Source organism: Amblyomma mixtum, chromosome 2 (genome assembly GCF_055824585.1).
Source record: "Amblyomma mixtum isolate Tamu chromosome 2, ASM5582458v1, whole genome shotgun sequence".
Taxonomy (NCBI): domain Eukaryota; kingdom Metazoa; phylum Arthropoda; class Arachnida; order Ixodida; family Ixodidae; genus Amblyomma; species Amblyomma mixtum.
This window is the reverse complement of record NC_143013.1, coordinates 317164242-317179752: the sequence shown is the minus strand read 5'-3', so window position 1 is coordinate 317179752 and position 15511 is coordinate 317164242. Positions and strand designations below refer to the sequence as shown.

Sequence of the window (15511 nt, the reverse complement as noted above, 5' to 3'; positions counted from 1 at the left end):
CGAACCCAGTTCAAATGAATATTCAGGAAATGATGCGAAATGATGAGCTACAGTTAAGAGGGCTTGTAGTCTTTCTGATTTTAATCATATCTGTCTGTCAATTAAAGCGTAAATATTCCAGTATCGCTTGTTTGTGCAGAACTTTGTTATTGAGTATGAGTTAAGGGAACGGATCAGAGCGTGTTAGAATGTTTAACTCCTTTATACAGTATGGCGGAGAGCAGCATGCGGAATTTACAGTTTTCACCACACGGTGGACCACTGATTTGCACTCAGATCCGTTGTCGAGAGCTGATAAGTGAAACAACTTGGTGCCGCCGCGGTGGCTCAGTGGCTATGGTGCTCGGCTGCTGACCCAAAAGACGCGGGTTCGATCCCGGCCGCGGCGGCTAGAATTTCTTTGGAGGAGAAATTCTAGAGGCCCGTGTACTGTGCGATGTCAGTGCACGTTAAAGAACCCCAGGTGGTCGAAATTTCCGGAGCCCTTCACTACGGCGTCTCTCATAGCCTTAGTCGCTTTGGGACGTTAAACCGCACAAAAACAAACAAACAAACAAAACAACTTGGTCGTCGAATACCACCGTATACGATGGGTTTCAGGCAGAGAGAGAGAGAAAAAAACAGATTTAACGTTAAAGAGAGAGAGAGAATAATCAAGAAAACGGGCTGGACAGACGCACGCTCACTACTCAAAATAAGCCCTCATCACCCCGCGAATCCGCTCGGAGACAGGCGAACAACTATAGCTGGTCGACTCGAAATTCAACGCGAGCTTATGTGGCGAAAATTTCGAAAGCTGCGATGAATTCTCGCTCAACTCCACGTTTCATTCCGGCCAGTCGTTAGCCTTACTCGGCGAAACGTTGTGCTGGACGACGAGCACATTTAGTCGTGCCTCCTCCAGCGGCATTGCGGTTTGCGCACATTTTGCGCACAAGTGAACTTCGCGACTCCCCGAAAGATCTGCGAAGGCTGCGGTTCGAGTTCGCCGTTTCCTCTCACTGGGATTCCAATGAAGTGCCAGACGATGAAACTTCGGGAAGGCAGGAAACAGGTCGGGTCGTTCATATTTTCCTCCCATTCTTCGTCGCAAATGAACGTGCATTGTGTCTTCCGTCGTGACTAATGACTTTGCGCTGTTGCCGTAATGACGCGTAGGAAACACATGCGGGTTCTGGTGCGCATAAACGCCGCTGTACTTTCTTGCCAGCAGAAAAAACAGCTGGCCGTGCAGATCCCAGTACAAAAACAAGCAGGCACGTAAATAACGTAATGTTTGCCCCCCCCCCCCCCCCCCCCCCCCCCCGCTTCTTTCCATACATGTGCTTCTCTCCGGAGCGTTGTTTTCTGTTCGCATGCAGTGGTTTATACGTACCCGCTCAAGCGTCCACCTTATCGTACAGCTCGTATTCATCGAGCTGTGAACTATCAGGCTGATGAGGTCTCCTCGAGTAGGGGCACCGTGCAATCACAAAGAGGGCGTAAGCAAATAATAATAAAAAAAGAACAGCGTTCGTGGAGAAAGTTCCTTCCCAGCTCACGCTGGGGTTCCATGACCTGCCAGTGTCGGTATCGTCGTCCCGCATGGACTTATCCTCTCGTGTGCTTTCACGTCCCGCACGTTGTTGTTATAAGGCTGGTCACCGCGAAAGGTCGCCGAACTGATGGTTTTATTTTTTGTTTTGATTCACCTCGCCACTGTACGCCCGCACAACTGCAGCGCAGCCGTGGAGGGTGGTCGCCACGCATGGCATGCGCCCGTTTAGAGAAAGCGTCGACTCTTCGTTAGCGTCGACTCAGATTCGTTGGGAATCTAGTCGCCGAACTTTGTTCCCGATACACTTCAGCGAAAAACGCCAGGGGTGTGCGAATATTCGAAATTTTCGAATAACGAATCGTATATCGTTCGATTCGATTCGCTGAACGAATCAGTAGTGCATTTGAAAATTATTTCAAAACGAATTTAATCCGTTCTCAAGTTTCCGAATAGTTTTCGAATAAGGCGAGCCGTAGTTTTTATCGACGGCTGTTGATAAACAGGCCCCACTCCAACGCTGCACAGCATGCTGCGGCGATCGTATGAAGCGCATGAAGTGGGGGAATTAGAGTCAGCGCCGCGACTTGCATGACCCGCGATCGTAATGCTTGAACGTATGACCTTAAACATTGGGTGGCGCAACCGGGTCAATCCCATCCAGGATTAGCAAACCCTGACTTCATGCCCCGACATCGGTGGCCATGGGTCATATAGCCTAAACCTATATAATCATCTGAGATTTGTCGCAAGTTTGTTCGCTGTCGTCATCAGCATCAAAAGGTAACACCCCTATGCGTACGACATGAAGGCCGCAGAGTTGATTATACTAGCTTCGTGTTCCTTGTCGCCTAGTGGAAATGACCCTTGCTTTCGACAGCTACAGCTTTAACACCATTACTTATAGCGCCGCCGCTATCGCTTCGCTGTTTAGCCAGAATATTCGTCTTGCACGAATATTCGCGTAAGTAGCGAACAATCGCACAAATATTCGGTTCGTTCTTGTAGTTCTTGTATGGCTTGAAGGGCTGACACAACACCCACAAAAGCCATACAAAGGCACCTTCGCGAATTATCCAGGAAACAAACCTCCTATCAAAAAGTTGACGGAGGCATTGTGTTTGCCTCGCAAGAATGAAATCGCAGAATTGTAGAAGCGTAGCTTGTTGGCCAGTTGGTGCATGGTACTGGGTGAGAGAAACCAGCAGTACAGGACGCGCATGCACAAGAGAAGGAATTCACGCGGACGACTTTTCAGCACTTGGCCACGGTGGCGAAATAAGATGTTCGAGTGTGCATGCAGTAGCCTCAGCTTCACTCGCTGCAACGGGCTGTTTTTGCACAAAATGAGTTTCACTTAGCTGTAGTGTTTGTTCGAGTTTCAATTAGCTGTAGTGTTTGTTCGTTAGCTATCGTTTACCGTTTCCTCGACGGCCCGGCCCCTTCTTTCTCGGAGTGGCTACGGACTCCAGAGATGCTTGGCGCGTGGGACCGACTGCAAGGGTGGCGATCAGTGCCTAAGGGGCATATGCCCTGCAGTTTTCCCACCCTGACAAGCGTGTAAAGCCGTCCACGAAGCCTGCTATTGTCGACTGCGGCTGTTTCCTAATTGGACGTTCCCAGCGCCACAACAACGACTGTTGCCGTCGCCGCGTCAAAAGAGCGGTTCGCGTGACACGCGGAAGAGGAACGGAGAGAGAGTCCCTCGACTTGACAGTCTCCTCGCGACGGCCCGTGTGACGCACGAGTCAGTGAGGTTGCTCAGCATTTTATTTTTTTTTCTAGAAGCCGCTATGTGCCCAAGGATGTAGACTCTGTGTATACTATACCGCACGCTCTAGCAGTCTGTACTCTCCTTGCCCCCCCCCCCCCCCCCCCCCCCCCCCCTGATTGTCTGGGCTCTTTCTCCTGACAGCGACACAGAGACAAATAAATCCTCGGCAGCGTCACAGCCTGGCCATCCTGACCTCTGAGCCCTGTGGTCCCGCGTCGGACGCTCTCATGGCCGGACCTGGCCGGACCTGGCCGGGTCGAGTGGGCGCCGGGCACATAAGCGGCGGCTCCCCAACCCTTTCATTTCGGCGTTAGCGAGCACAGTGCAAGTGCAGATATTTGCACAGACGATGAACGTATACATAACTGCCCTCAGCGCAGACGGGCAGTTTGTCTCCGTCTGGCGGCACGCTGGGCTGCAGTGCGCGCTCTGCGCCACCGTCTCTGGCAAGCAGACGCGTATACCTGCTGCTGGTCCTCAGCTTGACCTCTGCAGGCTGTGTTCTTGTTAATGACCTGATTGAGTTCAGATTCTCTACTTCTGTGGAACGAAGCGTGCATATGGATTAGAAAAACTTTTGAAGCGGTGCTCTCGCGCGTATCGAAAGGTGTGACTGAGGTAACGGTGGTAATCAATTCACCACAGCATTGCCGTGCACCATCGGCGTTACTACGAATATAAACGAGAGTTAGTGGGGCACGTGTACTGCACCGGAGTGCGCAGTTAGCTCTTCAGTGGCAGTAGATTAGTAGTTACGGCCGCAGAGGTATCTCTACGATGCATTGCTAGGATTAGGGAGAAGCCTACACCTACATGGTTATTGCGAAAAAGAGCAGAAAAAATATGGCGCACATTCGCTGCATACTCAAACCGTATAGATTTTGGCGAGAACGACGGCAGTGGCTATCATGAAGGCAACGTCTAAAATGTTTGATTGACAGTTTGGGAGAGGGTTTAAGTGCTTGTGGTCCCTACTCCGCACTCCATTGGCTGTCGGTGCTGCCCATACTCTTTCGAGATTCTGGTTCGAAACAACGTGGGCCAACATTGCTTCCGACTGTGCATTCCAATGTATTGAAGCGGTGTTCTTTTTGATACTCGTCCAGTGCTTCAGTCCTGCGAAAGTAGGTGATAATAGAGGTGGTCCTGTTAATTCAGTGAAGGCAACTATCAAGAGCCGTTAATATATAGTTAATAGCCCACTTCCAGGGAAGCTCATTAGCACTGCGGTACAAAGAAACCGACCTTGTTACCGAGCGATAAAAGTGGCTGGATGTTCATGCTTCCCAATAATGGATTTATCCAGCGCAGCTCCTGTATGATTTTGTGATTTCTTATTTTGTTATCTGTAAATTTGCGATCACTCCTAGTCTTTTCGAGCCATGCGCGGTCGCGTGGAGCGCTCGATCGGGTGACGTCAGGGCGCTGATCACGTGATGACCAGAGCTATGAGGTTGGTCATCACGTGAAGGGCGTCAGCCAAACCATGCATGTATACAAAGTGAATGACGGGTGGAAACTCTAGCGCTCGTGAAAAATGAAGTATTAACAAATCAATCAATCAATCAATCAATCAATCAATCAATCAATCAATCAATCAATCAATCAATCAATCAATCAATCAATCAATCAATCAATCTTTTTATTCTCCCCGTGGGCAGATCACGCTGCTGTCCGACCGTAAGGCGGAGCTGGAGCGGCGCATCTCGGCGATGGTGGACGAGCGGGAGAGTCTGAGCCTGTCCCTCGAGGAGTCCGGGGACCGCATCATGCTGCTCGAGAAGCAGAGGCACGACTACGAGACGCAGGTACGTGAGACACGGTGCGCTCCCCTAATTTCGGCCCTGCGTATGTAGTATACGAGCGTAAAGCGTCTCGCGCAGTTCACCGTGTTTGTTGGCCTCGGTTGCGTATATATGCTTTTTGTGTAGGTGAGGTAAAAGGAACAATTCTTACTTTATTCAACTCACTTTGTTCCATCCGACATCTTTTGTTCGGCATTGTGTTAACTGCTTTCGTCATGATTGCATGATACGTTACACTCTCTTTTCGACTACTTACACTTTTTCCGCCCGTTCTTGCGATATTGCTCGATGTACCCATGGGAGTATTCATGAATCAGGGACGTAAATTAGTACGCAGCTCGGTTCTTAAGGCGTCGACCGCATTAGAAAGGTGCACTCTGTGCACCTCAGACACTGAAAACGAAAAGAAAATAGAAAAAGTCTAATGGACTGACCTAGCGCGAAGGAACTGTCAAGCTTAGGTGGACGTCATTTAATTGTACAGCGAACAAATGGGAAAGTGCTGACCTTATGCCATCGCACTAATCAGCCCTGGTTCCTGATCAAGAAAAAAAAAGACAAACTCAACGACTAGTGCTAGCCCCTGTTGCGCTCGTAACTGTCGCTATAAAGATTGCAGACTTGACCACGATATGTTTGAATGCAGTCTCAAGGTTGTGTGTGGGTGTACCCGTCAAAACCATATCTGATTCACTTCAACTGTGACGGAAACTACAGACTCGCATATTCCCGCCATGTCCACTTGCCCTTCGTTACTGCTTAGCGTAAATCGCTTACAAAACTTTCTTTAGACAGTCTACACTGTCCGGAGACGTTTGTCAATTAAGTCTATAGACTTTTTAAAGGCAAATCCTAGTCTGTAGGCAATACAAATCCTATGGACAGTTTATGGACAATTTATAGATTTATGGCTGTACACTTTTAGTACACTTTTGTCTATAGGCTATCTGGGGGCTATGAATAGACAAAAGGAATTATCTATAGGAAGGCAACAAAGTCTGTAAGAAGTCTGCAAAAAGTCTAAAGTACATTTTTATAAGGGGTGAGCACACTCCATCGTCGGGCGATGCATGAGTGGCGAGAAAAACAATGCGAAAGCGTTACCCAACTGCCCAACCCGTGTTTTCCACCCTAGAACAGCCGACTATTCGCTAACGCTCCTTTCCCCGATTCCTTTCCGTTTAATCTTGAAGACGGAGACTCGGGGTAATAACGCGGCGGCCACATTGACGAGAAAACGCTGACGACGCGAGGGGGCAAGCCGTGAGCGAGCGTTCAATCTCGAGAAGAAATGGGACAGGTGCAAGCGACGAGGAAAATTGCCGGTCGACCGTTACGCGCGCGCGCGGGGACAATTAGGAGGAAGTGTCCGCCTCGTTTATGCACTTCCGCTACAAGCGCACGGCGCTGGCGACGCGCCGGCCGAGGGGAGGCGGAAGCATCGCCGCTGCTCACTATTTTACCCTTCATTTTTTCATCCGCATCTTTTTTTGTATTATTTATTTTGACTTTTACTTTTGTTCGCTCGTGATGCCGCGTATCTTGTTGATTGTGGTTGCGCAGCGGCGCATTTAAATGCCCCGTGTATATGAGCGGTGATGCTTTTGCAGAAAGCGCGAGTTGACAGGTGTGGTTTTCACGCATCTGCGCGCTGGCAGCCCGTGTGCTGCTCCTTCAGTGCTGCTGCCTGCTGTGGACTGCGAAACGCTCATCTGCCGTCCTCCGATGGCGCAACTTCGCGCTCCGGGAGAACGTCAGCGTTATTCGTTCTCAGCGGCTCCAGCCTCGTGTAATGAGGCGGGTGCTTTTTGCTGGACAGCGCAATTGAGTGACGAAAGGCTGCACTGCATGATACAGTCATGTACAGGGTGTTTCATTTAAAATGAATCAACGTTAAAAAAAGAAATGCACTGGCGCTGTTTGCTGAAATGAGACTTACGCTATATTGTCGTAGCATTCGCCTATTGCACATTGGAATAGGTTTTATTCACTGATCGACGGTTAAATCTGGTTGAAATTAGTCGTTTCTCTGAGAGGCGACAAGAGTTTCGAGTAGAAAGTTTCGAGTTTCGAGTAGAAGAAATCCGGCAATATAGTCTATGAAAGGCTGCCACGGTGGCTCAGTGGTTATGGTGCTCGGCAGCTGACCCAAAGGACGCAGGTTCGACTCCGGATGCGGCCGCCGCATTTCGATGGAGGCGAAATGCTAGAGACCCGTGTACTGTGTGATGTCAGTGTACGTTAAAGAACCCCAGGTGGTCGAAATTTCCGGAGTCCTCCACTACGGCATCCCTCGTAGCCTGAGTCGCGTTGGGACGTTAAACCCCCATAAGCCGTAAACCGTAATCTGTGGAAGGACAGCCGTATGCCACCGACTCATCGGCGTGCGCGCGCAAGCGCCGGAGCGAAACTCCAGAGACTGTGCGAGATAGCGATCGCTGTTGCGATAGCGATAGCGATCGCAACAGTGCTACCGTGGGTGCGTACGGGCAGCTGGGCCTGCAAGCTCGGGGCGTTTCACACGTTGTGATGTTAGCGTGTTAGGTTATATTAACTCTACGTAGCGTGCTTTCGTTCAGGGCGTGCACGACGAAACGTTCAGAATGAAGTTGCCAGTATAAGATGGCGCCACTGTGGGTTTTTTTGCGGTGCTCTTCAAGAAAGTAATGATAATAACGGCATGACCCCACAGACGCATACAAAAAGAAATTTCCGAATGAAACCTCTGGCGTACATTCAGTGTTTTAAAAGCTGGTAACTGTTGTTAACGAACCTTCGGTTAACTAAGCTTTGAAATCTCTCTGAATTCTTCAGGCTACCGCCAATGACAATGCATCCGTTTTATTTTCGCAAACTAGCAGTAATTTCCCAAAAAGAAAAACACATTGGTTCAAAAATCTCCGTGCAGGTGCGTTTCGTTGCCTGTCCGCTCAGAAGAGAGGCGGACATAATTTAGACTTATGAATAACACAGAGAAAAGTAAGCAGTACCTTTTTCGTCTTGTCTTATGCTAAAATGTCGCTCCCAGTGGTCGTTAACCGTGCGCGTTTGGCAAGATACGCGACTACGGCCGCCCAAGCCACGAACTTCTGGTAAACGTCGCGCACAGCTAAATCGCGAGAAACAACCAGGCCGGCGTCAGTGTACGGTAGTTGGCTTAGCTTATCGTTCGAATGGCCGCTGTACTCCCAGACCAATCTCCGTTCGAGGTCAACACCAATCAATGCGCGATATAGCTTCCTTCTTGTTGACGTCATAGGACCTCGTGGGAATGTTACAAAGCATTTGAAGGCACTGAGAAAGAGCTTGGCGTTGTCCCGCCGATGCGGCCTCGGGAGACTGCGAGAGAATCAACTCCGGTGCCTGAAAGGGAAAAAAATAGCCTGGCTTAGCGTATGGTTAAGCCTAGGATGCGAAGCATACCGCCGGCGGAGGCGGCGCGTCCGCAAGCGAGCATCCGATTTGAGCCCCAGCTTTCACAGCTGTTGTGACGTCATATCACGTGGTACGCCGATGTAGGTCAAGTGGTAGCTACGCGGCCGCGCGCGGCGCAGCAAGGAAGAGCTCGGTTATGCGGCTAGTATGCTTCGCATAATAATGAACTCGAGCTTCGCATGCATGCCCTCTTTGCAGATTCGGCAGCAGCAGCGCGACATCGAGGAGCTGCGCATGGCCAACGCACAGCTGCAGGAGCGGCTGGATGCCCTGCAGAGGCAGAGAACCTCGTCCCCGCTGGGGCTGCTCCACCCAGCGGCTCAGCGGTCGCTTTTCAACGAGATCGAGATGTCCTCCAGCTCGTCGGCAGACGACGAGGCCGGCAGCATGGTGCGTGAGCCCTCTTCTGATGATATTACGGATTCGGCTGCTGTACCTATCGTGTGACCCTCCCTCGAGAGTTGGCAGACATACGCGCCATCTGTGAGCGTTAAAAGGACGCTCAGGATAGTTTTTTGCTTTCGGTAAAATCCGAAAGCTAGGCCTTTAATGACTCTGATCATGCCTGTTTGGCCAAAAATACGGTTTCATTGACGAGAAATGGAGAGGTGGTCCAACTCAGACTGGTAACTTAGGTGTTGACATCGAGTGCCATCGGCTTGCGTAGCTTAAATTATATGCTTAATTTTTGTTTTCGACTTCCACTGCACTCAAAAGTTGCCTCAATATCGCGCGCGTAACTTTTCGTTTTCGGTTCTATTCAACGAAAGATATCGCCCACTGTCACCGCAGTGTAGCTGTGAAAACGGCCAGTGGTGTGATACCTGCCTTTCGTTTTCTAATCTATTAGACGTAACTAGACTCCTTTTTTTTTTTTTTGTGCAAATGGCAATCCTTTTTGAAGGCCAAATTAAGCTTGTCCTCAGTGACTTTTGAAGGCCTCAGGCTGGATTCGCAGTTTCTCCGATGCGGGCAGTGTTTGTCAAGTGACTGTGCCGCTTCTGCCGAACCTGTAAGAATATTAACTCTACACCTTAATTCTAATTCTTGTGCTTTACAACACTGTGTTTTTTTATTTAATTAACATGCCGCTTTTTCCACAAAAGGAAACCTAAGAAAATTGCAAGCGCCGAAAACAGCATTTTCACTCCACTTGCTTCCGTATATCAGCTACAGTGCAGTATCTAAAGAAGCTGCAGCGGTGGCTGAATGGTTACGGTGCTCGGCCGTTGACCCGAAAGACCCCGGCCGCGGCGGTCGCATAGCAGGGTTGGAGTCACCCCAACCCAACCCGGGAGGACTGGGAGGCGACCCTGCTCGGCTGCCACGACTTACAGGCCCAACGGGCCCTGGTCGCGCGAGCCCGGGTGGCGGCCGACGCCACTGGGGTCCCGAACTAGGGACCTCCACCTAGTACTTGTAAGGGCTGGCCCCCTCTGGGCCAGCTCGTACATAACCTCTTTTAGTGTATCTGTATATAAATGTTTTTCACCACCACCGGTCGCATTTCGATGGAGGTGAAATGCTACAAGTCCGTGTACTGTGTGATGTCAGTGCATGTTAAAGAACCCAATGTGCTCGAAATTATCCAGGCCCTCCACTACGGCGTCCTTCATTGTCGAGTCGCTTTAGGACGTTAGAACCATAAACGCATATAGCCATAAACCAAAAACGAAAAAAGTTAGACCAAAACTGCTCGGTAAGTGTGTGCATAAGAAAGCGATGTGCACTCGATTGTACTTCGATTAATGCGTGTATGTGCTGTAAGATTGTATCGGAATGCATCGAAAACACGGATGTAACCCAGCCACATTACTTACATGTGTTGTGTGCTGTGTTCTCTAGCTTTTAGCAAAATCTCATTTGTTTCCGCTCTGTCAGAGAAGCCGCGCGGAGAAGGCATAGTTAAGTAAGTGTTACCTGTCCAGCATTCAAAGTTTTTATTCCAAATTATAAGAATGGATGTTTGATCGGACGGAAAACACGACGCGGGAGCTCGGCGCAGCGCAGCGTAGACCGCTGTAACTCAAATTTAAACGGATAAAAAAAAAACGCGCATTATTAATGCGAGTAGCGCCACTTGCGCCGTGCGATGAGCCTCTGAGGATGTATAGAAGTTTCAGCAGTCCTTGTTTAAAAGAAGAGAGAGAGAGAGAGAGAGTAAAAAAAAAAATCTTTCGCATGTGGCAGAGTGCCTACTGCTTGAAAAGCTAATTGATACGCCGCGCGACGATAATGCCGGGCGCGAAGGCCTTATGCAAAACCGCCGCACAGTGGTCTTCGCGCAACGCGCTGACGCAACGAGCGGCGTGGAGGGGAACGGTTCCGGCCATCGATTGATCTGTCTGCGGCGCACCCGGGGCGTTTTTCACCGCGAGAGAGTTGGGTGTGAGGGGCCCGCCGCGGTGAAGTGGAACCAGTTTCCGCCTCTTTATTGTGTTCTCCCGCTTCTTCGATGCGAACCGGTCGTCGGCGTTGTTAAAACGGAGCCAAACGGCGAGCGCGCGCATTCGGCCCGTTCAAACAAAATGCTCGCCGCTGCGCCTCCCTCCTGGCAGACCGCGCCAAGTACTGCAGTGCGCTACGTGGCATGCGTTGCTGTTCTCTGCAGGACCCGGTTTTCCCTCTCCTCTCGCTGACGTCATCTGCTTGCGCATGGGGTACGTACACTTACCACGTGCGCTGTGTTCGCGCATGTAGCGTGTAGTGACGATCACGCGTGCCAGTCGTGTGACCAGTGAGGAAGCGTGTTATATAGGTTTCTATGCAGAATGCATGCAAGGGATCCTCAAGTTTTTCTGTCGGCAGGTTTTGGGCTAAAATGTCAGAAATTGCAGAAATTGCCCGCAACTCGCAAGTTCCACTTACGGTGACGTGGTCCAGGTCTGCGTGGGAGCTGGTGCATTAATGGGAAAGGGTTAAAAGCTGTTGCTGACGCAGGTCCAATCACCGCAATTTAAAGACGCAACTTTTACGTCTGTAATTACACTTGGATGTGCCGCCGCGATAGCTGAGTGGTTATGGCACTTGTCTGCTGACCAGAAAGACGCGTGTTCGATCCCGGCCGCGGCGGTCTAATTTGGATGGAGGCGAAAATTCTAGAGGCCCGTGTACTGCGGGATGGCAGTGTATGTTAAAGAACACCAGTCGGTCGATATTTCCGGAGCCCTTCAGTATCGTGTCCCTCATAGCCTGAGTCGCTTTGGGTCGTTAAATTCCATACACCAAACCAAACCAATTACACTTGGATGACTTTGACGGGCAAAGGCGTTCTGCAGCAGACAGATTCAGTGAGAACGAATAAGAAGGCAGAGTTCCATGCTTGAAAAATAAATTACCCTTGTTGGTGAGGCCGAACCTGGTGCTTTCCTGTGCTCAGGTGGTGCTCCCGGGCCATTACATGGTTGCAGACGGATTTTTCAACTGCGAACTTCGACCTCGAGAAATCGAGTTGGCTTCCATTGCAGCTGCGCGCGGCTACTGCCAAGCGCAAGGAAGAAAACCTAGCTTTTGTCTGCCGCCCTCCAAGTTGCGCACTTCAGCATTATGACTTGTCTTAACGCGCTGTACACGTCACGAAAAACAAAAAAAAAACAAACTCTGTAATAGTCTGCTCAATTACGCAGCAATTAATTTGAAGTCTTGAGTATAACACGCTAGGTAAAACACTGATAATATATGCTTTCACGATGCTACTAGGGTTCATCTTGTTGTTGTTGCCTTCGAAACGTTGAGGAAAGAAGAAAAGGAAGTTGCGCCTGGGTGGACAGCACTGCGGTGGGGCGCTTCTCTCTGTGCCCACTAAGCTTTCATCGCAGACACTGAAGGCTTGAGCGGCTCGTCTCTGGCGGTGAGCGTGCAGTGTGCGTCGTGTGCGCGATCCTTGATTTTGTGGCGCTCACTGCTATGTTTGCCTGCTTAGCGAACAGCTACTCAGTAACGCGATGACACATGTCAGACCACGTGCACCCAGCAGAGCATGCGTGGCATTGTTTCTGGGCACGTATTAGCATACAATATGGGTGAGTAACGCGTGCCCAAGGGCGGTCTGACTGACGCTCTTGCGCCACGATTGCCTGGAAAGGAAGGCTCATCTGTCGGTGCACTGCGCGCCAGAAGGCCCAGGGTTTGTGTCTCACATCCAAGGCAGGCTTGTGTCGAGCGTCTCGAGAAATTTAGATGTGATCTGCAGAACACGCGGTTTACTACAGGAGTGTAGTGCGCGTGGCTGGAAACTTTGTCTGGGCGTCGCATCTTTTCGTAAAAAAAAAAAAAAATGATTTTGAGGAAAGGAAAGGACAGGGCGCAGTAGCAGTCTCTTAAAGGTGGACACCCCGAATCGCGCCGTGTGGGAATGGATGAAGGAGAGAGTGAAAGACGAGAGCGAGTAAGAGGCGCCGTAGTGGCCGGCATCAGACCTGTTGAACGGGCCTGGGGCTCAGTAGCTACAGGTGCCTTATAACCGCTGAGCCATCGCGGCGAGGCACACCTCTCCGTCCCATGACAGCGCTCCTGCAGTCTAGTGATGCAGGAGGTGCTTTGGGTGAAATCGATAGCAGTTCCTCCAGTGTAAATGATGTCGGCGTATCATTAGCCACTCCTCGGGTAGTATTTACGCCGCACACTGCAGGAGGTGAAACGCGGGAACACAGCAGAAGAAATCTACGGGATTTTCGCAACATATAATGTTCAGAGCTCGTTCAGCGGGGAACGCCTGCATGCGAGGAGTTCGGAAAGGGGTCACAGTTGGGTGAGAGGAAGCGAGTTACGCGCGAGCGTTCCCTGACCGCTTTTGTTCTGCGCTCGTTAGTGCTGCGGCGGTTGTGTGAAATTTCACCAGCGCAGCAGCACGATGCGGGGGACGCCTGCTTTGCATAATTACCTGCGCCGGAGTGGCCGACCACGCGCTACGCTCAACCGGCTCTCCTACTGCGGCGTCGATCAGATGCGGCCGCCGTCTTTCCAGTAGCTCGGCGTATGTATACTTGGTCGTTATCTGCACGAAAACCTACGCTCTCAGTGAAAACTTTCCTCCGTTGCTGGATGTGGCGGCCAGCGCCCCCACAACGCTAGAGGTGCCTTTGACAGAAATTTTCAACGGTTGCAGATTTACTCCAGGTGTACAGTATATACACTGCGCGGTGGAGCTATGTACTGGGAGGAAGCATTGTTCTAAGCAGCCATGGATTCAAAAGGGCGACACCAATAGGTCAGTTGACAGAATTGCCGCACGCAGTGACTCACTGACGTGTTATGTATTTATTTCATTTTTTTTTCTTTTTTACGTTTAAGCGAGTCAGGTTACAGGCGAGAAGGCATGTTCGGAGCCTCATCCAAAGGGATATCTCAGCCTTCGCGCTCTTAGAACGTTGTATCCGTCGAAATCCCACAGTTGCGACCGCAAGCACTCAGTATGGTCGTAATATCGTGCTTTGTCGTTCCTCCATTAGGTACGCAGACAATAGCAATTGTTGTTCTGAGTACTCGTTTCTGCACCTCCGCGCCGGGATTGGAGTTGCGTTTGTTGTGCCTTGTCCAGGTGATAAACGGTTGCCGGCTGCTTGAAATCTATGCGAAATTAGTCACCTTTATTTTTTTACTTGGTTAGGTGTCGGGAGGTGCGAGCCGTAGCACGTTTCGGGGACTTGAGGAAGCTGACGCAGCCGAGCCATTGGAGTGTTATTAAAATCGCTTGCGCTTCGTCGGCGGTGGTCAACTCTGCATAAAGACCGGTACGATGCTGCTGTGCACGATGTGTACATTCGTTGATCAAAGAGAGTTGCGTGTTGGTGCAAAGCGGGCTGCATTTCGCACGCGTGATGCTAGGTTTTCTTTTCTGACGTGGAAATCTAGTCGAAGCTCAATCAGAGCGGGACATCAGAGGTTGATAGGATCTTTCCAAAGCCTGCTGCGTTTCGCTTGAGCAGACCTTAATTGAAATTGTTTGTTTATTTGCCTTTTTCGGAAATTTTAATCTCATTTTATCTTAGAAAGCGGTGGCCTTATAAAACGAGCGGTGTTTTCTGGCGCGGGGCCACAGCAGTTTGGTGTTCATTACACGTGTACATGGTTGCGGATGCCGCATTTTAGCGCGACCGAAAATATTTGTTTTCATGTTTTTCATATGCCGATATTTAGATGCTCGCTAAAGAACCTCCTCGTGGTGTAAATCAGTCAATGTCCTGCACAGTGGTGTAGCTTAGACTTGGGGACGGAATCGTATTGAATATCTCTTATTAATCCCCACAACGGTCTTAAATAACATATCGTATGCTTTTTTCAAGGCTTCAGTTCACTTTAAGGTGAGTCCCCAACTCAGAAAATGTTCTTTATATTGCGGGCCTGGCTTTAAAAAAAAGGAAAATTACTTAATATACTCGCATTTGGAAGCTGTCAAGCATGCGTTGGCGTTGTGCGGAGGTCCCAGTGACCCCTTTTCCGACACGTTTTGTAACGTACCTGCGGAGGTGTTCTCCGCGGCCTTGAGAGATTCCAGACGAAGTATATGCCCCACGCCAGCACTCACTGGAGTTCGCACCCATGCTCGTGCTAACACAGAGCAAAGTTAATACGCGTAGATTGTTCAAGCCCTCGTTGTAGGCATCTACTGTGGATCCTGGAAGGAAACGACAATCGGTAGGTGTCAGTATTTGACACCTAAGGTCGTCCGAAAGATGTGAGGAGTGGGCATTTTTCAGGGCGAAATGTCACGTGTGTCGCAGCCTTTGAATGCGAGAAAAGAAGAGGTTGAACCTCTGCCACCTGCTTTTTGATGTCTCTCAGAGGTCTCGTAATGCGGGATTTAGTGAGCACCGTAACCTTCGTGGAGTGTAAAGATACGACCTTACGAATCGGCAAAAAGAGGAGAAGTAAAGCGAAATCCGTGCTACAGTACTGGAAAGAATTTGCAGGACAAACAAGGCATTTCGGGGGAAACGGGCATCGTCCAGCGCACAGCAGACG

General features: G+C 50.1%; 1 protein-coding gene across 4 annotated transcripts in view; it reads left to right on the top strand.

Annotated features, from left to right (window-relative positions):
* Nucleotides 1-15511, top strand: part of LOC149365089 (bicaudal D-related protein homolog) — a 185000-nt gene that overhangs the window by 151810 nt on the left and 17679 nt on the right. For all 4 annotated transcript variants that reach the window (XM_089575167.1, XM_089575163.1, XM_089575166.1 and 1 more), the window contains 2 exons: nucleotides 4970-5116; nucleotides 8747-8938. In XM_089575167.1, the coding sequence (XP_089431293.1) occupies nucleotides 4970-5116; nucleotides 8747-8938 (339 nt within the window). The remainder of the gene's footprint in view (nucleotides 1-4969; nucleotides 5117-8746; nucleotides 8939-15511) is intronic.